A 24,608-nucleotide genomic window follows, 5' to 3' on the forward strand; every position below is an offset into this window, starting at 1 on the left:
GATGATTAGGTCATTGAGTTTAATTTCAGTGAGCATTTCAAGGGGCTAATCATCAGGATGTAATGTAATAAATGAAAAGCTTGCATTTACACTATATTTTTCACGGCCACCAAAGTCTTCGCAGGATAGTAAGTAATTATGGAGTTGTCACTGTTATAACAGCAGCTAGTGGTGTGCACAGCAAATTCCCACAAACAGCAATGTGATAAGTTAAAACAATGTGATTTTATGGTTTTAATGAAAGGACAATACGATCATTAACATTCAAAACATAAAGCTGGAGATCTGAAATAAAAGTATAAAGTGCTGGAGAATTTCAGGAGGGACTGTTCTGAGGAGTCAAGGTACTCAAAACATTACTTGTCTCTCACCGCACAGATACTGTCAGACATACTGAATTTGTCCAGTACTTTCTGAATGTATTATCATAGACAAACAACTGTTAAGGAGGCGCCAACTTCCTTATCTCTGACAACATTTTTATGGCCTTTCTCAATGAAATTTCCAAGAAAGGAAGTGCTGTCAAATTCAACCAAGAAAAAGTATTTGACCTACTCGATGGCTACTTCAAATGTTTTAATAGGTTAGAATACTTTCCTCACATGCAGCCCATAGTGGGTAGCTACTTTAATCAACCTGTTTGACACATTATGGCGGACCTTCAGGCAAGTGTGACTTGAACTGAGACTTCTGGTTCAGACATAGGGAGATTGCCATGGCTCCAAAGTCCCTTCATTTTAAATGCTACATTTCAGTGTTCATGAGAATGCAGATAGGTCCAGCTTTCAATCTATCAATTTCTAGGTTATGAACCTAGCATACTGCCACTGCAACACTCTACTGCATTGCAAGCCCCTTCCCCTTACAGGGCTTTTGTCAATCTGTTATGACATAACTCTGTAACAGCTGGAAGTTTAACACAGTCATTCTGGCCCAAAGGTGGTGACACTACCATTCCACCACAAAAGTGTCCAGTCAGTACAAAGATGTGTACAGAGTAAGGAATTAGATAGCAAATGAGGCTTTTTGTGGATGAAAGCAGGCAAGAGCTTGACTGAATGCAATTTAGTAAGTAATGACTAAGATGCAAAGGGTGCTATATTACCTGATGGTCACTGACCATAAACATTCATATCTGTTAAAACAATGCAACAAAGATTATCTTAACTCATATTAGACTGTTTAGGCAGTATATTCTTGGAAAATATGCTGGCTTCTTTTACCTTGTTTGATCTAATCAGGCCATTATGTTTTCTCTCACTGTGTATCCTAGCAAGCTCCCTAGTTGTCAGTGATGACACAGGTGGTAGTGCTTCTTTTCTGAGTCAGAGGACTGTGGGTTCAATTTCCACTTCAGGAACTGAGCACAAATATCACTCCAAGAACTGATCAAGTGCTACTTTTTTTCAAAGAGACATCAGACAGAGTTCCTGTACAGCCTCGCAGGTGGACATTAAGATTTAATAATGCTTTTAAAAAAAAGGGTAGGGGGTTTATCCCAGTGTCTTTTATAAATTTATCCTCAAATAATATCACAAAAGCAGAGTATCTGGTCATTGTCACATTAAAGTGATGGGGTTTGTTGTGTACAAATTGGCTGCCACATTTTTTTCATTACAATAGTGAATACACTTCAAAAGCTCTGTAATTTATAGAACAGGGAGAAAGTGAGGACAGATGAATTTGAGGTCAGGGTGAAAGATGAAAGGGTACGCGGAACAGTCTATCTTCTGCAGCTACACTGGCAACACACCCCACCTGTTCCTCTGCTACATCAATGACTGTATCAGTGCCACCTCATGCTCTCACAAGGAGGTTGAACAATTCATCAACTTAACTAACACTTTTCACCCCCAACCTCAAATTCACCATCTCTGACATCTTCCTCCCCTCCTGGACCTCTCCATCTCCATCTCCGGTGACCAACTAACCACGGACATCTACTACAAACCCACTGACTCCCACAGCTACTTAGACTACACCTCCTCCCACCCTAGCCCCTGTAAAAACACTATCCCCTATTCCCAATTCCTCTGCATCTGCCGCATCGGTTCCCAGGATGACCAATTCCACCTTAGAAAATCCCAGATGGCCTTCTTCTTCAAAGATCGCAAATTCCCCTCCTATATGGTCAATGATGCCCTCCAGTGTACCTCCTCCACTTCCCAGACCTCCACCCTTGAACCCCACCCATCCCAATGCAACAAAGACAGAACCCCCCGGTCCTCACCTTCCACCCCACCATCCTCCGTATACATCACATCATCCTCCGCCACATCCAAACAGACCCTACCACTAGGGACATATTTCTTTCCCCACCCCATCAGCATTCCGGAGAGACCATTCCCTCCATTACCCCCTCGTCAGATCCACGCCCCCCTCCAGCTCACAAACCACTCCCGGCACCTTCCCCTACCACCACAGGAAGTTCAAAACCTGCGCCCACCACATTTAAAAGTCAGAATAGAAATAACATTTCAGATTAATGTAATTCACTATTGGGTGTGCTAATGCAAATATAGCATCACAATGATACATTCTCTCTCTTGGGGATTGCATTAGCCAACGTTTCCCTGTGGAGAGCATCTGTTGCATGTGCTTTTGATGATGTCTCACTGTATTATAATTTACATCAGCATTTCTCAGAATGACCGGAACCATGGAATATGAATGCAGTGTAGAAGAAAATCACAATGGAATTCACTCATAAGGCAAAAGAATTACTGTTCTAATCAAAACAGCAATGGTTAGGTTCTTGTGACCCCAGAAGTATTATATTTATTCAAGGAACATTCATATAAATATCTGATTGGGAAGAGAACCAAAGATTAAGGGGCAGACAAGAAAGAGGAGATGACAACCAGATCATTGATCTTATTCTATTGCAATGCAAACTTAGAAAGGGCTGAACAGCCTATTCCTACTCTTAAGCCTGCATTCCTGTAACTTTTTTCTACACTTAACATGGGTCTGTTACCAATCAACCACACCGCCCCGTGGCCCAACATTTCAACTCCCCCTCCCACTCTGCTGAGGACATGGAGGTCCTGGACCTCCTTCACCGCTGCTCCCTCACCACCAGATGACTGGAGGAAGAACGCCTCATCTTCCGTCTCGGAACACTTCAACCCCAGGGCATCAATGTGGACTTCAACAGTTTCCTCATTTCCCCTTCCCCCACCTCACCCTAGTTCCAAACTTCCAGCTCAGCACTGTCCCCATGACTTGTCCGGACTTGTCCTACCTGCCTATCTCCTTTTCCACCTATCCACTCCACCCTCTCCTCCCTGACCTATCACCTTTATCCCCTCCCCCACTCACGCATTGTACTCTATGTTACTCTCTCCCCACCCCCACCCTCCTCTAGCTTATCTCTCCACGCTTCAGGCTCACTGCCTGTATTCCTGATGAAGGGCTTTTGCCCGAAACATCAATTTCGAAGCTCCTTGGATGCTGCCTGAACTGCTGTGCTCTTCCAGCACCACTAATCCAGAATCTGGTTTCCAGCATCTGCAGTCATTGTTTTTACCTCATGGGTCTGTTACTGATCATTCAGGGAGTCCACGTTGCTGTGTGGCAGCATGCAGTGTTACATGCATATCTTAATGACAGAGGCTGCCAGGGCTTACTTTCTCTCACATTGTCAAGAGGGAATCTGTCCCACTCCTCCCATGTCCTAGTGGCATATGTCGGAAGGATTTGCAGATTGAGATTGGTGCTGGCACCTCAACAATTTGTATAAATGGTTTAGATGAATGAACATGGTTCCAAGATTTGCTGATGTCAAGAGAGTTGATAGCCAGAGACTTTATCCCAGGGCAGAAATTGTTAACATGAGGGGTCATAGTTTTAAGCTGTTTGGGGAAAGTATAGAGGGGATGTCAGAAGCAGGTTCTTTACACAGAGAGTTGTGAGAGCATGGAATGCATTGCCAGCAGCAGTTGTGGAAGCGAGGTCATTGAGGATATTTAAGAGACTGCTGGACATGCATATGGTCACAGAAATTTGAGGGTTCATACATTAGGTTTACCTCACATGAGGATCAATGGTCAGCACAACATCGTGGGCTGAAGGGCCTGTTCTGTGCTGTACTGTTCTATATTCTTTGTTCTAGAGGTAGAAAATAAGGTGCAAAGTGGTAACAAGAAGTTTACAAAATATACCAGTGGGCAAATTTGTGGCAAATAGAGTATAATGAGAGAAAATATGGTACTGCCAATTTTGACAGGAGGAATTTTTTTAAAAAGTTAGCACAATGGTGGGAGATTGAATAGCTTTGAATTGGGTACTATTGTGCATAAATCAAAATACTAACATGAAGGTACATTGCTGACTGCTGTGAGTGTATAAGTGTCTTTTGGATTAGTAACATACCCTGTCTGCTGGCAGCTGCATACTGAGGTAAAGCTACTGCAGACTGTATCACTTTGTTACTGCATGGAAGGCTGCAGGAATCATTGGCAGGATAACAAATATATTGACATCCCAAGAAATCAAAGTAATCTCCAATGCGAAGGTAGAAATGTTCCTAGTGCAGAGTTTTACTGCATCCTGACCACTGAGTAATCCTGACAGCGATATTAATAACATTGATTCCTGGGACAGCATGACTGACAAAGAGAGAGAGATTGGATCACTGGGATTATATTCATTGGAATTTAGAAGAATGGGGGGGCATCTCACAAGAAACCTATAAATTTCTAACTTGACTAGACAGGATAAATACAGGAAGGATGATTCCCATGACCAGAAGGCTGAGAACCAGTGGTCACAGATGAAGGATACAGGGTAGGCCATTTCAGAACACTGAATTGAATTGAATGAGTCAGCCACAATCATAGTGAATAGCAGAGGAGACTTGAAGGCTGAATGGCCTCCTCTTGCTTCCATTTTCTATATTTCGATTATAATCAATCGCAGCATTGTAGTAATGAATTCTATGTCCTGCCTCTCTGTAATCCTGTGGGACAGTGAACGTTGAACGTAGATCAGTACAGCGCAGGAACACACCCTTCAGCCAACCAAGCTTGTGCCAACCATAATGCCATTCTAAACAAATTCCATCTGCCTGCACATGGTCTATATCCCTCTATTCTCTGCCAGTTCATGTGTCTGTCTAAATGCCTCTTAAACTTTGCTGTTGTAACTGCTTCTGCCACCACCCCTGGCAGTGTTCCATGTACCTACCACGCTCTGTGTAAAACATTTGCCTCGCATGTTTCCTTTAAACTTTCCCACCTCACCATAAACCTATGCCTCTTACTATCAGACATTTCCAGCCTGCAAAAAAGACTCTGACTATCCACCCTATTCAAGCTTCCATAATTTTATATATTTCTATCAGGTTGCCACTCCAACTCTAACACTTTAGCAAAAATATTGTGAGTTTATCCAAACTCTCTTTATAACTAATACACTCCAATCTGAGCAACATCCTGTAAACCTGTAAGCTTCCACATCTTTCCTATAGTGTGGTAAACTGTAAATCTATAAGCTAATAGTGTGGTAACCAGAACTGCAAATGGGCCTCAGGCTGAAGTTTTATACAGCTACAAGATGACTTGCCAAATTTTATACTCAATGACCTGACTGATGTCGACCAGCATGCCATACAACTTCTTTACCACCTTACCGACTGGTGTTGCCACGTTCAGGGAGCTATGAAAGTGCGCGCAAGATCTCTTTGGATATCAATGCTCCTAAGGATCCGAACCATTTACTGTAAACTTTCCTGTTGCATTTGACCTTTCAACATGTATCACCTCCCAGAAAAACACCATTCCACAACAATTCTCTGCCCTCAATCACCAAAAGAAAGCATCGCCTAACTTACACACTGCCCATCTCAGAGGTATCAGCTACTCCCAGTTGGGGGGTCTCCCATGTAACAGATGGAGATACTAACCAAGAGCTATGCCTGGATTCAAGTCTCATCAGCAGGTCAAAATATACCTGCACAAGTTTGCTAAAAAAAATATGAAAACAGCAAGAGATCATTTGTCTCACTTCTCCAACCTCTGACATCGGAAGATATGCTGCTGATGGTCTGGACTTGCCACTTATTGTATGGTTCATGGAAGACAACACACATTTTGAGTAATTAATTTATCTGCTTTGACTGAAAGAATGCCAACTCTGTTTAGGTGCAAGAAGATTTCATTTTATCTTCTCCCCATTCACTGCTCAAGTCACACAACAACTAATATGAAGAAGAGATGTTAAACATAAATAACATATGCAGTGGTTTGCCTCCTGGGCCCCTCATAACACTTCATGTGCCTGTCTCAACTGGAAGAACATCATGAAAGTTAATTCTGGGGAGGAAAAGCCCCAATTCAACCACAGCCAACAATTCACATTCTCTGTGCTGCGATGTAGTTCACAATAAGACTTACTGCGTTTGGGCAGCAGAGTATGTGCCAAATGTTGAGCCAAATGCTTTCTTCAAAATGAATTCCTTCCAAAAAAAGAATTCAAGCAGCAGTACAATTGGAATGCCTGACTGCCTCTATATTCCACACAGCCTGCCTCAGTACATACAATGTTTTTTTTATCGTTTGTTAATAGTCAGTCTGTAATCAGGATGAACAGTCTTGGTAATGGCATCTTCACGGTGTTACAGAAAAGGACAAAAAGTTTCTCCTTCCAAAGAAACAGTAAGAAAAACACTTCAGTGCTGACAAATCGGCTGTTTACTGAAAGAGACCCTTTATAATCGAGGCACAAGTGGCTTTGGGTGGAGCTCTCTGTGCCGGATGAAGTTTGATTAATATTTATAAGGCAACTCTTGTGATTTGGTAGGAGTTTGAAATTCTCCAGTTGTGCCCTCCAACAGCCAAATCGCTGCAGTTTTAGGAAGGGAGTCGCTGCCCGTTCTCCCACTAACATGCGGGATTACGATGAAATTACTGCTTTTCTCGGAGAATGGGGACCTTACCAGAAAATTATCTTCTTCCTCTTGAGCCTCAGCATTTTCCCCAATGGTTTCTGCGGATTATCCATAGTTTTTGTCGGGGATATTCCTGAACACCGCTGTTTAATTCCCGGGAACCTCAACCTGAGCGAAGCGTGGATGAACCGCACGATCCCTCTGGAACAAGACAAGGACAAACTCCAGTACAGCAAATGTAGACGGTACCGTTTGGATGTGATCAGGAACCTCTCGGAGATATTCCCTGACCCGGATTCCGTCAATATTTCTGAGGTGGGACAGGAGCCCTGTTTGGATGGATGGGTGTACAGTAAGGAGCAGTACATCTCCACCATCGTCAGCGAGGTAAGCGGCTGGAGCAACCACAGGGTTAGACTGGGAGTAGTTTGTGAATATACCGAACATAGAAGGACTTTACCAAAAAGCAGACGCGGTTGAAGTTAGACATAACCTGCAGCTCTTTATCTTGTATCTTGTCTTGGACCACATATACCTTAATATTTCACTTTCGAACTTTTTGTGTTTTTTCAGCATTGGAAGTTTAAACATTAAATCCTACGTCTCTTTTTCCCTCCAAATTCAATCCAGTTCCCTATCCAGTCTTAAAACGTATCTTTCTCCACAACCATCTGATGAAGGAGCGGCGCTCCGAAAACTAGTGTGCTTCCAATTAAACCTGTTGGACTATAACCTGGTGTTGTGTGATTTTTCGTCTTAAAACATTTGCCTAATTTGCCTCAATTAAAATTTTTATTTCCTAATCTCACTTGGTTTAACACCGTCATAGATCCTGCAGGGTCAAACGTACCTCACATGTAGAAAAGGAAGTTTGAAAATTCTACTTTTTTAATTTCAAAAATACACTTTATTCATAAATATTTTGATGATCTGTACAATTGGTCATGCCATACATCCGTAAACATTCCATTTCTTGGTGTACAGAGACAGAGTAATCATTCATATATACAGGTATGTACGATTACATATTTAGCTGAGGGGTCAGCAGAGCCCAAATGACTGCTGTGGACCCCCTGTTCTTCTTAGGGAGGCAGATGTTACACAGTGGTCTTTCCCCACCATGCCTTGGCGGCAGCTGCCCCAAGCTTCAGCACGTCCCTCAACACGTAGTCCTGGACCTTGGAATGTGCAAGTCTGCAACACTCAGTTGGGGTCAACTCCTTCAGCTGGAAGATCATCAGGTTTCGGACTGCCCAGAGAACGTCCTTCACTGAGTTGATGATCCTCCAGGCACAGTTGATGTTCGCCTCGGTGTGCATCCCGGGGAACAGACTGTAGAGCACGTAGTCCCGCGTCACAGCGCTGCTCGGGATGAACCTCGACAAGCACCACTGCATTCCTCTCCAGACTTCTTCTGCGTAGGCACATTCCAGAAGGAGGTGTGTGACAGTCTCGTCCCCCCCACCCACCGCAGCCGCTTCAAGGGCAGAGTGCGGTGCGGCTGAGAGTCCGGGCGTGCATAAAGGATCTCACAGGCAGAGCCCTTCTCACCACCAGCCAAGCCATGTCTTGGTCCTTGTTGGAAAGTTCTGGCGATGAGGCATTCTGCCAAATGGCTTTGACAGTCTGCTCAGGGAACCGCTCGATAGGATCCGCCCTCTCCTTTTCCCGAAGGGTCTCAAGGACACTACGTGCTGACCACTTCCTGATGGACTTGTGGTCAAAAGTGTTTTTCTTCATAAACTTCTCCACGAAGGACAGGTGATACGGAACGGTCCAACTACTCGGAGCGTTCCGTAGCAGCGAGGCCAGGCCCATCCTTCACAACACTGGGAACAGGTAAAACCTCAGTACGTAGTGACACTTGGTGTTTGCGTTGCCCAGATCTTTGTACATCGGGTCCCTTCGGAACCGGTCCATCTTTGACCTCCATATAAATTGGAAGATGGCCTGGGTGACTGCAGCGGCACAGGTTCTGGGAATAGGCCAGACCTGTGCCACGTATAACAGCAATGACAGTGCCTCACACTTGATGACCAGGTTTTTTCCCACAATGGAGAGTGACTGTAGCTTCCATCTGCCCAGTTTCTGCCTCACTTTGCTGATACGCTCCTCCCAAGACTTGGCCCATGCCCCAGCCCCCCCAAACCAAATACCCAGCACCTTCAGGTGGTCGGTCCTGACGGTGAAGGGGATTGAGGATTGGTTGGCCCAGTTCCCGAAGAGCATGGCCTCACTCTTGCCTTGGTTTACCTTGGCCTGTTTGAACTGGTCACATATGCACCTGAGTCTGTGCACAGGCAGTGGATCCGAGCAGAAAATGGTGATGTCATCTATGTACAGGGCCGCCTTAACCTGCAGGCCCCCGCTGTCAGGAATAGTCACCCCTCTCAGGCTCACATCCTTCCTGATGGACTCAGCAAATGGCTCTATGCAGCACACAAACAAGGCAGGAGAGAGAGGGCAGCCCTGCCTGACTCCAGATCTGACTGGGAAGCGATCTGATTCCCACCCATTGATTGAGACTGCACTGACAATGTTGGTGTAGAGCAGTCTGATCCAATTGCAGATTCCCTCCCCAAAGCCCATTTTGGAGAGAACATCTCTCCTATACCTGTGTGATATCCTGTCAAAGGCTTTCTCCTGGTCCAGGCTGATCAGGCAGGTGTCCAACCCTCTGTCCTGCACGTAGGCGATCGTATCCCTGAGTAGTGCGAGACTCTCAGCGATCTTCCTGCTCGGTACAGCACAGGTTTGGTCGGGGTGAATCACCGACCCCAGAGCAGACCTGACCCGGTTGGCGATAATCTTTGACAGAATTTTGTATTCCACATTCAACAGTGAGTTTGGTCTATAATCTTTGAGTTCCTCCCTCTCCCCCTTCCACTTGTAGATGAGGGTGATGATGCCTTTCCTCATGGATTCACTCATGTTACCTGCCCGAAGCATTCTGACATACACCTCCAACAGGTCCTGGCCAATCAAGTCCCACAGAGCGGAATAGAGCTCGACCGGTAAGCTGTCACTTCCAGGAGTTTTATTCTTTTCGAAGGACACGAGGGCCTTGGTCAGATCATCCAGAGATAGCGGTTGGTCCAGCCTCTCCCGTGTTCTGTCGTCTAAGACTTCTGTGAGAGAGAACAGGAACGACTGGGAGGCCGCGCTGTCGGTTGGCTTCACGTCATACAGACTGGCACAGAAGAATTTGCTGATCCCCATGACGTCAGCCTGAGATGACGTTATCGAGCCATCTTCTTCCTTCAGGCTGCTGAGCACAGAGCTCTCTTTGTCCACCTTCTGGAAGAAGAAACGTGAGCACGTCTCGACCTGCTCCACCGAGCGGACCCTGGACCGGAAGATTATCTTGGAGGCCTCCGAGGCAAGGAGCGAGGCTTGCTGGCGCTTCACGTCCTTGAGGTCCTCCGTGACATCGATCCCCAACGTCTGCAGCAGGAGCAGGTTCTGCATACTTTCCTGGAGCTGGGACAGTTTTCCCGTCTCTCTCTCGCCTCCTGAACACCTTTGAGGATGATGTTCCCTTTTATTGTTTCCCACCAGTCTGCTGGGGACTCAAAGAGGGGCTTCATGGTTCCCCAACCTGCGTAGTCCCTCTTGAGCTCCTCAATGTTTCCTGGGGTCAACAGCTTTGTGTCCAGCTTCCACGTTCCCTTACCAGCCCGCTGCTCATCCAGTAGGTGACCGTCGGCCAGCAGGAGGCAGTGGTCAGAGAAGAACACCGGCTTGACATCAGTGGATCTGACCGAGAGCGTTCGGGACACAACAGGTAATCTATCCTTGAGCGGACAGACCCATCTGCCCATGATCAGGTGTATCTACGCTGCGCTCCGTCTGCAGGGGTGCTGAAGACATCATGCAGCTTGGCATCTTTTACCGTGTCCATCAGGGCTTTGGACGTGGCGTCCAGTTTACTGTCCCCCCCGCCGGATCGTCCATCTGCATCAATGATGCAGTTGAAGTCTCCAGCCAGAATGACCAGCCTGGACGTAGCCAGCAACAGTGGAAGCTGCTGCAGGACGGCCAACCATTCATTCTTACCCACTGGTGCGTACACATTAATCAGTCTCAGGGGAGCATTCCTGTACATGATGTCGGCGACGAGGAGGCGCCCGCCCACCACCTCCTTAACCTCGGAGATGGTAAAGTTGCCTCCTCGCATCAGGATACCCAGGCCGGAGGCGCGGCTATCATTGTCCCCTGGCCAAACTGACGGCCCATGGGCCCACAAGCTCGACCATCTCCTGAAGTTTGAAAATTCCACAGTCTCAATATCGGATTGATTTTTCCGTTCCCTTGAGCACATGGCCAATGGCGAGAAATGAGGAAAAACCCAACGAAAGAGAAGCACTATCAGAGTCTGGCCAAAGAGGAAAATTCTGATATTCTCCTGATTATTTCAATGGGAAGTTCCGAACCTCAACAACAAACAGAGATGACCTTACTTCAATGCATTTGTGTCCCATTAACGATCCAATTCATCTCATTTCCCTGCAGCACCCAACAGTTATTTAATTACAATACAGATTAACTAGATGACGCAATTCCACATGAAAGTGACCAATTACCTGGTAGCAGCAGTTTGCTGTTTGCCTTTACAACCTTCAACCAATTCTGGCTTCACCACATTGTCCCTACATGGTTTGTGGACTCTATTCTCCTTCAGCCTTTGTCCAAGCAAGGTGGCATCAGCAAACCACATCATCATGCCAGACAAACTGGCCCACCATTTCAGCCCTTCAGGAATTCACTTTGGAGCTTTGGGACATTCAAGACTTGCAAGTTTCTTTCAGATGACACAGCCTGCAGAGGAACACATGCTTCTCTGTGCTTGCTCACTTTGCACTTGCTTGGAGGCTTCTGCACTTTTTTTGTGCAATGGGAGAGGCAGCAGCTCATTTTGGTTCAGAGCACTGAACAGTTTAGGAGACGGATATATTGCTGCGAGGAACTTACTATGTCAGTGCCACACTTGAAGCATGTGCCAGAGAAACAAGGCACATTGCTTCAACCAAATGGAGATGCCTGAAACTGAAATAAGACCAGTCCTTTGTGGGTTAAAGTGAGACTACAGTCAGGAGCGCGGGTGGGCAATGTCACAATCAGCTTGCTCAATGCCAATCCACAGTATTGGCCACATTCAGTCCTACAGGTCAAAGAGAAGCCAACCTGGGGATTGGGACTAGGTCAGTCAAGCTGCTAGGGAGACTGTTGTGACTAAATTACCATAAGCTACCTTTACTTCTGCTACTTATTGAGAATTCTCACAAACTAATGCTAAAGCAATTACTTGAATTTTATTGCATGTAACAACCAAAACACGACCCTACAAGCAAGCGAGTTAAGCCTCACAACCCACCCTAATCATTACCTGATGAGTGGTGGAATTTAGCTATGATTCCAACCAACAGCATCTGTGTCTGGATATGTTTAGGGTTCAATTCTTGTGCAGTGTAATTCTCCAGAATTCTGATGTCGAAGAATCCTGATTTATTGTAGGATTTTCTACCTTGTGAAGTTTGTGATGTGACATTATTGATGATCATTTAGATTCGTTCATCAACACAAGATCATATTGATTACACTTCTGTTGTCATCAACGTTGCAACTTGCCTTCCAATCAGGAATAGCTTGTTTGTACCTTGTTACAATCCAGGTTAGATTACTTTTGACATGTGGTGCCAGCTTCCCTTTCTTAGCCATTTGCTCAGTTACAATGGTGCAATGTAATGTTGGAGTGCGTTGGAACCCTGCAATCCACAAGGGATCAATGTGGATTTCACCAGTTTCCCCATTTCTCTTCCTTCACCTTATCCCGGTCTCAACCTTCCAATTCAGCAGTGCCCTCTTGACCTGTCCATCATCCTTCCCATCTATCCACTCCACCCTCCACTCCGATCTACCACCTTCCCACCAACCTTCATCTACCTATCACATTCTCAACTAACTTGCCCCCAGCCCCACCCTTCTCCCATTTATCTCTCAGCCCCCTGGCCCACAAACCTCACTCCTGATGAAGGGCTTGTGCTCGAAATGTCGATTCTCCTGCTCCTCTGATACTGCCTGACCTGCTGTGCTTTTCCAGCACCACACTCTGCAATGTAACATTCCTAGACCATATTTATAAAATGTTCTGTTTTCTTTGCTTTTCAGTGGGATTTGAATTGTATTAATGACTGGAAGGGGCCATTTGTTATGTCTGCATTCATCATGGGATTGTTAATTAGTTGTTTTTGTTGTGGACAGTTATTAGATAGTTTTTTTTCCCATTGAACTCTGTCAGAAGAGTTATAGCTCAATGTTTACTCTCCACATCTGATAATGTACAAAGGTACATTGTAAAGGACTGTTCCACATGCAGCCTCTGAAGTGCTGGAAAGCGAGAGTTTCAATTTTTGTAATTTCAAAATATACTTATTTGTAGAAAATCTTTATATGCATACATAGTCACTACAGCAGGTCAATTCTGCACAATCTTTACATCTGGAGAACAAACAAAGCAAAGACATTTCTTACGTATACAAGACTTTATCTACATACATTTGATCAAAAGTCACACAACACCAGATTATAGTCCAATAGGTTTATTTGAAATTGCAAGCTTTCACATCAGATGAAGTGAAGAGAGCAGTGAGGTATGGACTTTATAATCACAGAGATAAAAAAAAACATATAAGTGGTGTGAGTGAAGTGACAACAAGTCGAATGATAGGTCTCTTTAGGTGAATAAGAGTGTCAGATGGTGTGAGTAAAGTGTCAACAGCTGAATAACAACTGAAGGTATGATTTATAATCTGATTAATTGAGGCAGAGAGCTAATTACGGAAAATTAAAATAAGGTCATGCTGGAAATAAACCAAATGACTGGCATTTGTGTCATTTGGTTTATGAAATACATTGTGTCCATCATACAGTACAAATTGCATATTACTTGTTAGAATTAGAAAGAACTGCCTTTCACATGTTCTTTCATGACTTATTTTGAAAATACTTAAGTGTGAAAAATGAACTCTGTTCTCCTATTGACAAATGTGGCAACAAAATTCACAAACAATAAATTGACCAACAGAATAATCTCTCTCAGTAATATTGGTTGAGAAATAAATTTTGACCAGAAAGCTATCCTGCTTATCTTTAATTAGTGCCATAGAATATTTCCTATCTACCTGAGAGGGCATTTTAATATCCCAATCCAAAAAACTGGACAACCTCAGTATTGAACTAAAGCAGTAGCCTCGATGAATCATGTGCTGAAGGCTTTGGACAGTGATTTCAACCCACAGGTTTTAAGTGTAGATGCTTCCCCTTAACCCATGCTAATGGTGCAGCCAGATTGTTGAACCAAATATGTTGTTCAGGTTGCCTATATCCTACTATTCTTAGATCCAGTACAATTAAACAATTTCTCCGTAACTTTCCTCAAATTACATTTATAACATTTTCTATTTGCTTTGCCTTTCAGTGGGATTTGGTGTGTAATGATGACTGGAAAGGACCATTTGTTATGTCTGTATTCTTCATGGGAGTGCTGGTTGGTTCTTTGTGTTGTGGACAGTTATCAGACAGGTAAATTATTTTTGTATTGAACTCTGTGGTTTTGAGCCTAATATTTATTCTTCACATTTGACAGAAATAGACTAGGTGGAAGGGAGGGCATTGGTAAAACAAGAACTGAATTCATAATTCACAATATGCAGTGCTTTAACAACCTTTCCACATCTACCCCGTCAAGTCCCTTACGAAACTTGAATGTCTCATTAAGGTCACCTCACATTCTATATACAGGCCCAATCTATTCAATTTCTCCCCATAAAACAGTCCCTCCATATCAACCAGTATTTAAATTCTAATGAACAGGTTCCAGAGTTAAAGATATGATAAAATAAAGTCACTTTGATTGGAGAAATGCATTTCTACATATTAGGATGCTATATTTGACCAAATATGCTCATGCTTTTGCATCAATGCAGTGCCATTACACCTCCTTAATCCTCATAGACATTGCAAAGTAATTTCTGCTTAAGAATTAAAAAGCCTGTGAATATTAATTTAAAATGAAAAGGGTTCATCCAATCAATTACACACCAATCAGCCAACAATGATGATAGGAAAACTATTAGAAAGTATTCTCAAGCATAGTATAAGTCACTTAAAAAGGCACAAGTTAATCAAGGTCAGAAAGTGTGATGCTTCAAAAGCACACCCGGTCAGGCAGCATCCAAGGAGCAGAAGAGTCAATGTTACGAGCATAAGCTATTCATCAAGCCTTCCTGATGAAGAGCTTATGCCCAAAACATTGACTCTCCTGTGCTTTCTACAAGTTAATCAAGGACAGTCAATACATTTTTTTAAGGGAAGCTTATTTCTGACAAATCTAACATTCTTGAGGCAGTAAGACTGGGCGGTGTGGTGTTTGTTGCAGGACGATGGAGACTTCATAGAATTTAGTGAGGCTTTTGACAAAATTCTACATGGTAGCCTGATCAGAAAACAGCAGCCAATGGATTCAGGGGAAAGTTTCTCCACTAATTTATTTAGACTTAAAACGATTCAGGGCAGCTGAGGTTTTGTGAAGCTAACCCCCTCAGTCATAGGACATTTCTGCAGGAGTTCTTCATGTATCCTTGGCACTGCCAACTTCAGTTGCTTCATTATTGACCTTCCCTCCATCATAAGGTCAGAAGTGGGCATGCTCACTGATGACTGCACAATGTTCAGCACTATTCCTAAATGCTATGTAACTGAAGCAGTCATATCTATATACAGCAAGATTGGACAAGATTTAGGCTTAAGCTAACAAGTGAAAAGTAACATTTGTGTCATGCATGTATCAGACAACAACCATCTCCAAGAAGAGAGAATGCCTCTAGGCATTGATATCTTTGTTAAATTTCATACTGTCAAGAAGTTAGGGATTAGAAATAACCATAAAACTGAACTTGACTTAATAAATAAATTTTAAAATACCATGGCTAGAGCACCATATGAAGAGCATCATTCTCATTAGAGAATGAATAAAAAGTTTTTTAAACTCACACAACACCAGGTTATAGTCCAACAGGTTTATTTGAAAGTACTAGCTTTCAGAGTATAACTAGTTCGACTATAACTTGTTGTTATGTGATTTTTAACTTTGTCCACTCCAGTCCAACACCGGCACCTCCACATCATGAATAAAAAAATGTCAGAGGCCTGGAATTCTATGGTGTGTAATCTACCTCCTGTTTTCCCTAACACCTGAATTATCAAATCAACAAAGATCCTCAATGCCATGTTCCAAAGCCATAACCTACACCATTTAGAAAGACAAGAGTAGCAACCAATTCCATGGCACATGCCATCCTGAACTAGATTACCATTCCTTCACTGTCATAAGATCAAAACCTAGAACTCCCTTATTAAGTAGCCATGCAAGTATCTTGAGAGAAGATGGACTGCAGTAGAAAAATAAGGTGATTCACCACCACCTTCTGAAGAATAATTAGGGATAAGCAACATGTGAACATATGAACCTAAAAATCAGGGGCTGGATTAGTGACTTGGCTTCTTGAGCCTGATCTGCCATTGAATAAGATAATGGCTGATCTGATAACTGCATAATCCTGCCTACTACTGCTAACCTATTATCCCTTGTTTATCAAGAATCTGCCTTAAAAAGTATTCAAACATTCTGCTTCCATTCCATTACCTTTGAAGAAGACATTTCCAAAAACACATGACACCCCCAACGACAGAATAAGCTCCTTGTCTTTGTCATTAAATTTGTAACCCTTTAGTTTTATGCGGTGACCCTTCATCCTAGATTCAATCACAAAGAGAAACATCCTTTCCACATCCATCCCATCAAGACCTTCACCATTGTATCTGATACACACAAGATTTCTCTTACTCTTCAAAACACTAGTGGATTGAAATCTAGCCTACCTACAAGAGAACCACACTGTACCCTACAATCTAGATGTGGTCCCATGGATCCTGTTGACAACTGGAGCACAACCTTTTATACTTTTATCATCAACTTCACTCATAAAAAACAATGACATTCTGTTAGCTTTCCTATTAATTGCTGCACCTGCATGGTAAACTTTTGTGTTTTGTTCACCAAAACACCAGATTACTTTATATCTCAAAGTTCTGCAATCTCCCGTCATTTAAACTTTTTTTGTTACTCTTCCTGTCAAAAGATGGCTGTTTTCACTTACTTTCCCACAGTATACTACACTTGTCAGATCTTTTCCTTCCCACGTGATCTACCTGTGCCACGTTTAGAGCATTCTGACTTCCTGTTCACAACTCACTTTCCTCTTTGTGTTATCAGCAGATTTAGCTGCCATACCTTCAGGCCCTTCATCCATGTCCTTTCTTTCATAGTAATGCCCCCAGCTCATGAAATGATTCTTTAAAAATTCTGAGACAGTTGTATAGCTAGAATCGTGATACAGAGAAGGCAAAGCCATAGCGGGGTTCGAAAACAGGAATAAAGTTGAGGCAAAGCTTAAATAGGAACCAGTATGTTACTGACAAGAGGAAGACAGATTAATGTAATTTGGTATGCGTTAGACCATGGAGTGTGGTTTTAGATAATCATAAGTTTCAGTATTATGGAATGTGAGAGGCCAGCCTGACATTCTTTGAAATTGTCAAGATCTAATGTATGAAGGAATTAAATATCCATTCATCAATAGATAAGGGAAAGCAGGACAGAATTGAGAAATGTTGTGAACCTGGAAATAAGTAGTCTTAATAATCATGTGGAACTATGGCTCATTTCATGATCAAATAAGTCACCAAGGTTGTGAAAAGTCTGATTCAGTCTTAGTTATTTGCAATAAAGGGGATGGAAGTTAGTAACCAGAGAGCAGAGTTGTGAAACTTCATTGGCTTTGGTTTTTCCAATGTTAAATTGGAGGAAGCTTTTCTTCATCCAGCTCTGCATGTTAACTGCACAATAATGTAGAAATCATGGATGGCAGAGATGAAATTGTGAAAAGTGACACAGTGCGATGTTGTTGAGGGGCAGCTTATAGTTGAGACACAGCAGGGGCCATGGCAAGTTCATTGGGGATCATCAGGGGTAAGTGTGCAGGAACAATCTGTTCTCTGGCTATGCTGAGATAACTATGTGCAACTCCACCCAGCTGGATGACAGTGGAAAGGCATTGGAGAAGGATCGTGTGATCAGCCTTATCAAATGTTTGTCAGGTTTTGAAAGAAGTGAAGGGACAGTTCATTTTGTAATACAGGATACCGTTATAAATTCAAGAAAGAGTTGTTTCAATACATTGCCATGGGAAAACCTGATTGGAACATTTAAAACGGGAAATCTGGAAAGAAGGACACAAGCTTTAGCAATGGCACCACTTTGAACAGAATTGCATCTGCTTCAATATCTCTGTCTCTGAAATTGTCAAAATTCACATAGAAAATGCTAGTCCATCACTATTGAAGCAAAGGTAGACACAGTGAAATTGAAGAATGATGTGATGGTTATGCTATTGAATTAGGATACCAACGATCTTGTCTGACTATGCACTCAAAGCCCAGCACAGGGAATTAATAGCTGTTAAATAAATGGAAATAAATGCTTATATTGGTGAAACGTGGATTATCATTAAATTCTAACAAGTTCAGTGAGTCTTTTTAGAGAAGGAAACTGCAATCGGTGCTAGGTCCAGTTTTTACATATATTTCCAGTCTCACACCAATGACATTGACTCTTAAATTTCTTCTAAAGTGTTTTAATACACCAGTTAGTTGCATCAAATTGTTACTTGGAAGATCTTAAGATAGAAAAAGAAAGTGATGAAGAGCTTATGCTCGAAATGTCGGCTCTCCTGCTCCTTGGATGCTGCCTGACTGGCTGTGCTTTTCCAGCACCATACTTTTTGACTCATAGCTTCAGTTAGATAATAACTTATTATCTAGCCAATGATGGCCATATTCCAAGTATGCATTGTTTTGGACTCAACAGTTATGCCTGCTAATCAAATTGAGTATAGAGTATAAGAGCTTGGATATAAGATGCCAGTTAGACCTCAGCTGGAACATTTTTCTGGGTGCTACATATCAGGAAAAGAGTGAAACAGTGAATGCAGTGGAGAGAGTGCAGAAGTTGCCCATGAGAATGGTTCCACAGATGAGAAACTTCAGTTATGAAGATTGATTGGGGAGATCAGAATCATCTTTCTCAGAGAGAAGGCTAAGCGTAGATTGGACAAAAGTTTTCATAATCATGACCAATCTGGACAGAGTAGATGAGGAGAAATCATTCCCACTCAAAGGGTTGAAATGAGTCAGCATAGGTTTAAAGTAATTTGGCAAAGTAACAAATGTGATGTCACGCAATTAGGGTCTGGAATTGTGACAGAAAGGTCTGTCATTTCATTACATGTATGGAAAGTACATAAAAGAAATAGTAGACTAGAAAGGGGTACAGGGATCTATCCAAGTAAATATCTTGGAAAGTTTGCTGTGGTCCTCTATAACAAAATTGGAGGTGTGGTGGACAGCAAAGAAGGTTACCGCAGAATACAACAGGATCTTGATCAGATGGGCCAATGGGCTGAGGAGTGCCAGATGGAGTTGAATTTAGATAAATATGAGGTGCTGCATTTTGGAAAGGCAAATCAGAGCAGGACTTATATACTTAATGGTAAGGTCCTGGGGAGTGTTGCTGAACAAAGAGACCTTGAAGTGAAAATTCATTGTTCCTAGAAAGTGGAGTCGCAGGTAGATAGGATAGTAAAGAAGGCATTTGGTAGCTTTCCTTTATTGGACAGAGGATTGAGTCTAGGAGTGTTCAGCAACACTCCCCAGTACCTTACTATTAAGTGTATAAGTCCTCTTCTGATTTGCCTTTCCAAAATGCAGCACCTCACATTCATCTAAATTTAACTCCATCTGCCACTTTTGCAGCTGTACAGGACATTGCTTAGGCCACTTTTGGAATATGACTTGCAATTTTGGTCTCCCTGCTATTGGAAGGATGTTGTGAAACTTGAAAGGGTTCAGAAAAGATTTACAAGGATGTTGTCAGGGTTGGAGGATTTGAGCTACAGGGAGAGGCTGGATAGGCTGGAGCTGTTTTCCCTGGAGCATCAGAGGCTGAGGGGTGACCTTTTAGAGATTTATAAAATCATGAAGGGCATGGATAGAGTAAATAGACAAGGTCTTTTCCCTGGGGTCGGGGAGTCCAGGACTTGAGGGCATTGGTTTAGGACGAAAGGGGAAAAACTTAAAAGGGTCCTAAGGGGCAACATTTTCACTTAAAAGGGTGATGCATGTACAGAATGATCTGCCAGAAGAAGTGGTGGAGGCTGGTAGAGTTGCAACATTTAAAAGACAACTGGAGAGGTATACAAATCGGAAGGGTTGGAGGGATATGGGCCAAGTGCTGGCAAATGTGACTAGATTAGGTTAGGATATCTGGTGGGCATGGATGAGTTAGACTGAAGGGTCTGTTTCCATTCTGTACATCTCTATGTCTCTATGACTCTATAAAGGGGGCATTAAAGTTAAAAGTAAAGCTTGAAACCCTTTCCTTCAGAGAACAAGCAGGAATTATACCTATGCCATCCTCACTCTCAAGGAAACCTCAGCTTTGTTTTTTTGCCAGGTAGGTGTACAAAACCCCTCCAAATATATCACTATGGTATGTTTCAGGGCAAGAGATATGGGAACCTGACTCCACCTCCTGACGTGTTCTCTTTGCTACTAATTGCTGTTTTTGTGAGTCTTTTCAAAGCTCCAGATATAAGACTGAGATCTTTCTGGGTCACAAATATTTACTCCTTGTGGCAAATCCTTGCCAAAGTTGTTGCAGACATAAGACAGAAAGATCAAAGGGTTTTTTTATCGTTCTTTTTGATGTAAACCTACATATAAGTGGGGAAGTCCACAATAATATCAATGACTTATATTTAACTGAGATAACATAGATACCAGTTTGTGTGCTTATATGGAGAAATGTTTCAGCATATGATTAATCAGATGATCTTTATTTGCTTCTGCTTTACAGGTTTGGGAGAAAGATAGTTCTGTTTGGAACTATGGCTATACAGAGTGGATTCAGCATAGTTCAAATGTTCTCTCCAAACTGGGAAATATTTTGCTTTCTAAATTTCCTTGTGGGCTTTGGACAGATTTCAAACTATGTCGCTGCATTTGTTCTTGGTAAATATCTACTCTCAGTACTTTTATTATTCCTTACCTCAAAATCTTTGCTGATTCTGTCACTCCTGGTATGGCACTATGTACTGGATATTGGCCCAGAATTCTGGTAGAATACCCTGAAATTTGAATTCACTCTTAAGTAGCCAATTAAGGACATGTTCACACCTCAGCTGGCACCTTGGTGTTAAACACAAGGGAAAGCAAGCAAAAACACATGATACCTACTATTCTTGGATTCACAACACAGGGAAATTGTAATATTCAATGCCCTTCACAATTATCTAATTGTTCATAACTAGACTTTATGAATTAGACATCTTGGATGCCAATTTTTGTAACATGAGCAAATATTAACGTTTTATTATTCATACTGCCACTTTAGCAGGACAAAAATAAACTACTATGTAAGCTGAATAATATTGAGGATTCACACACAGGTAGTCAGACACAGTAAAGGGATAAGTTAAAAAGAAAATAAAAGAATTGTAATTTGCCAGTTCAGTTAAACAATTTCAAATGATGAATGCCAAGCATTTGTGAAATCCTTGAATAATGAGTTGTTCACAGGCAGTAAAAACTATTTATTTACTTTTGTCAAAAATTTAGTGAGTTTCCAGAAATATTTACTTCTGTCTTGCAAACTGGGATTTCTTTTCTCAGAGCATTCAACAATCCAGGAAGTGGATATAAAAATAGAGAGAGTAAAATGCAACAGCAGCCTCTTAAAATTTCAGAAACTAGACTGCATTTGTCAAAACCAGTCAGAATCAGTTCTCAAACTCAATTTCTTTTTAAATCAACATTCTCTACAGTTGCCTTGTGAACACCAGTCATTGAGACATCGAGTTATACTACACAGAAACAGACCATTCTATCCACCTCATCCACACCGACAGAAATCCTAAATTAATCTCGTCCCATTTGCTAGCATTTGTCCCATATCCCTCTAACCCTTCATATTCATATAGCCATCAATTTGCCTTGTAAATGTTGTAATTGTACCAGCCTCCAGCACTTTCTCTGCCAGCTCATTTCATACATGCACCACCCTCTCCATGAAAACATTGCTCTGTAGGTTCCTTTTAAATCTTTCCCCTCTCACCTTAAACCTGTGCCCTCTGGTTTTGGACTCCCCTACCTGGAAAAAAACCTTGGCTATTCACCCCATCCATGCCCCTCATAATTTTATAAATCTCTATAAGGTAACCCCTCGGCCTCTGACACTCCAGGAAGAAAGATCCCAGTCTATTCAGCCTCTCCCTATAGCTCAAACCCTCCTTCACTGATTGGCCAATTCTACATCCAGTTGGCAGTCAGTCCTGAGCAATCAACAACCAGTTCTGATTTGTCTACAGTGTTCCATGGTTCCTTAATTAATTCCATAATTATCCAGATGAGTCCCCAACAGCAAACATACACAGTTGTTTTCTTCTCTGTTAAAACACACAGCTATTCAAACTTAACTGATCCTAACCTCAACTCTTCAGTTCCATCAAAAAAAGAGAAAAATACAAGAAAAATAGTCAGGTTTCTTGAGTTGGTTTGGTTTCCCACCTAATCAGATCCTTTATGGCTCATGGAGAGTTGTCCTGGTTGTGATGGCAATTCCTTAAGTAGAACAAGTCAACTCAATCCTCATCGACCATACATCTTCCCAAGTCCCACACTATGGGCTAGCCCCATAATACCCTAACGCCATAAAATATATAAGAGAAAAACTCGAGCAATCGCCCCATCGAGTCTGCTTCACCTTTCGGTTATGGCTGCTAAATTTCTCTACCCTATTCTCCTGCCTTCTCCATGTAACCTTTGATCCCTTACCAATCAAGAACCAATTTATCTCTGTTTTAAATACAGTCAGTAACTTGGCTTTCACAGCCTCCTATGTTTTTTGAGTACTGCAGATGCACTGCTCTCTGGCTGAAGAAATTCTCCCTCATGTTGTTCCTAAAGGGTCAGTCCTACTAGTGGAAGCATCTTCTCCACATTCTATCCAGGTCTGTCAGTATTCTGTAAGTTTCCAATGAGGTCCTCCCTAATCCTTCTAAACTCCACTGAGTACAGACCCAGAGTCCTCAACCACTCCAAATATAACAAAACTTTCATCCCATGGTTTGTTCTTGTTAACGTCCTCTGGAAACCCCTGCAAATCCAGCACATCCTTCTTTCTTGTTACCTTGCTGCAAGGTCAGAGTCTGTTTCTAGAATCCTAGTTAAGTTGCAGTCCTTCCAAATGGCCAAAAGCTCTTAGAAGGAAGAGACGACAAGTGATGTAAGATAGATGTGAAGTTAATGATACGTACAAGAACCAGGCCACATATAGTGAGCACCGTGTGATAGTGAAAATGGAAATAAGTGAAGTAAAGAGAGCATGTAAGAAGAGACTAGCAGCTAACATATAAGAAAATCTAAATTAACAAGTAACAAGTTAACAAGCAAAAAATGACAAGTTAGTAAGGGGACATGTGGGACAAATTAGCACTCAAGTAGGAGAATCATATTTTGAGGCAAGGAAAGGCTATGATGCTAAATAAGTGCATGCACCTGCCCTCATCAAGTAAAAAGGATACTGTTCAGGGTTTGGAGGAAGTGCAAATATTTGAGATACCAAGGGAACTAAAAATTGATGAAAAGTTATTCAAAATCTTGGTGGAACTTGATAAGTCACCAGGGCCAGATGAGATATATGGGAGTCATGCATACATCTATGACACTATGACTCTTTCCAATGATGCTGAGGAAGTGAAGATGAAAACTTGCAGATACTAGCCATAATTTTCCATTTTTTGGAAATGGTAGAAGTGCCAGGGGCCTGGTCAATTGCAATATAATATCTTTATTCAGAATAGGGATAGTGAAAACTGCAGATGCTGGAGAATCAGAGTCAAAAAGTGTGGCACTGGAAAAACACAGCAGGTTGGGAAGCATCCAAGGAGCAGGAGAGTCAATGTTTTGGATATAAGCTGTTCATCAGGAATGCTTCCTGACCTGCTGTGCTTTTCTAGCACTACATTTTTCAACTCTTCAGAATAAGGATGTAAGGATAAATCCAGGAACTACAAATTGGTCAACCAGTAATAACAATCTGCAGCATTAACTGTCACCTGGACAATTATTGATAAGTTAAGGAAAGTCAACATAGATTTGTGATTGACAAATTTTATCTAACCAACGTGATAGTGCTTTTGGATGCGATAGAAGAGAGAGTTGAGGAAGGTAGTGTATTTCATATGATGGACCTGCAGTTTTCCAAAAGATGTCTGATGAAGTTTGGGTGGCACGGTGCCTCAGTGGTTAGCACTGCTGCCTCACAGTGCCAGGGACCTGGGTTCAATTCCTGCCTTGGGTGACTGTCTGTGTAGAGTTTGCTCATTCTCCTTGTGTCTGCGTAGGTTTCCTCCAGGTGCTCCAGTTTCCTCCCACAATCCAAAGATGTGCAAGTCAGGCGAATTGGCATTGCTAAATTGTCCATAGTGCATTAGTCAGGGGTAAATATAGGAAAGGGCAATGGGTGAGTTACTCTTTGCAGTGT

At 42.4% G+C, this 24,608-nt stretch overlaps 1 protein-coding gene across 2 annotated transcripts in view; it reads left to right on the forward strand.

Moving 5' to 3' along the window:
• Nucleotides 1–6,614: 6,614 nt before the first annotated feature.
• The window catches only part of LOC140492001 (organic cation/carnitine transporter 2-like), a 65,118-nt gene continuing 47,124 nt past the window's right edge, over nucleotides 6,615–24,608 (forward strand). The window contains exons 1-3 of one of the 2 annotated variants that reach the window (XM_072590578.1): nucleotides 6,615–7,276; nucleotides 14,367–14,470; nucleotides 20,922–21,076. In XM_072590578.1, coding sequence (XP_072446679.1) covers nucleotides 6,887–7,276; nucleotides 14,367–14,470; nucleotides 20,922–21,076 — 649 coding nt within the window. In that variant the 5' untranslated portion in view covers nucleotides 6,615–6,886. The remainder of the gene's footprint in view (nucleotides 7,277–14,366; nucleotides 14,471–20,921; nucleotides 21,077–24,608) is intronic. The other variant, XM_072590579.1, reaches the window with a different exon arrangement.

Source organism: Chiloscyllium punctatum, chromosome 20 (genome assembly GCF_047496795.1).
Source record: "Chiloscyllium punctatum isolate Juve2018m chromosome 20, sChiPun1.3, whole genome shotgun sequence".
NCBI lineage: Eukaryota > Metazoa > Chordata > Chondrichthyes > Orectolobiformes > Hemiscylliidae > Chiloscyllium > Chiloscyllium punctatum.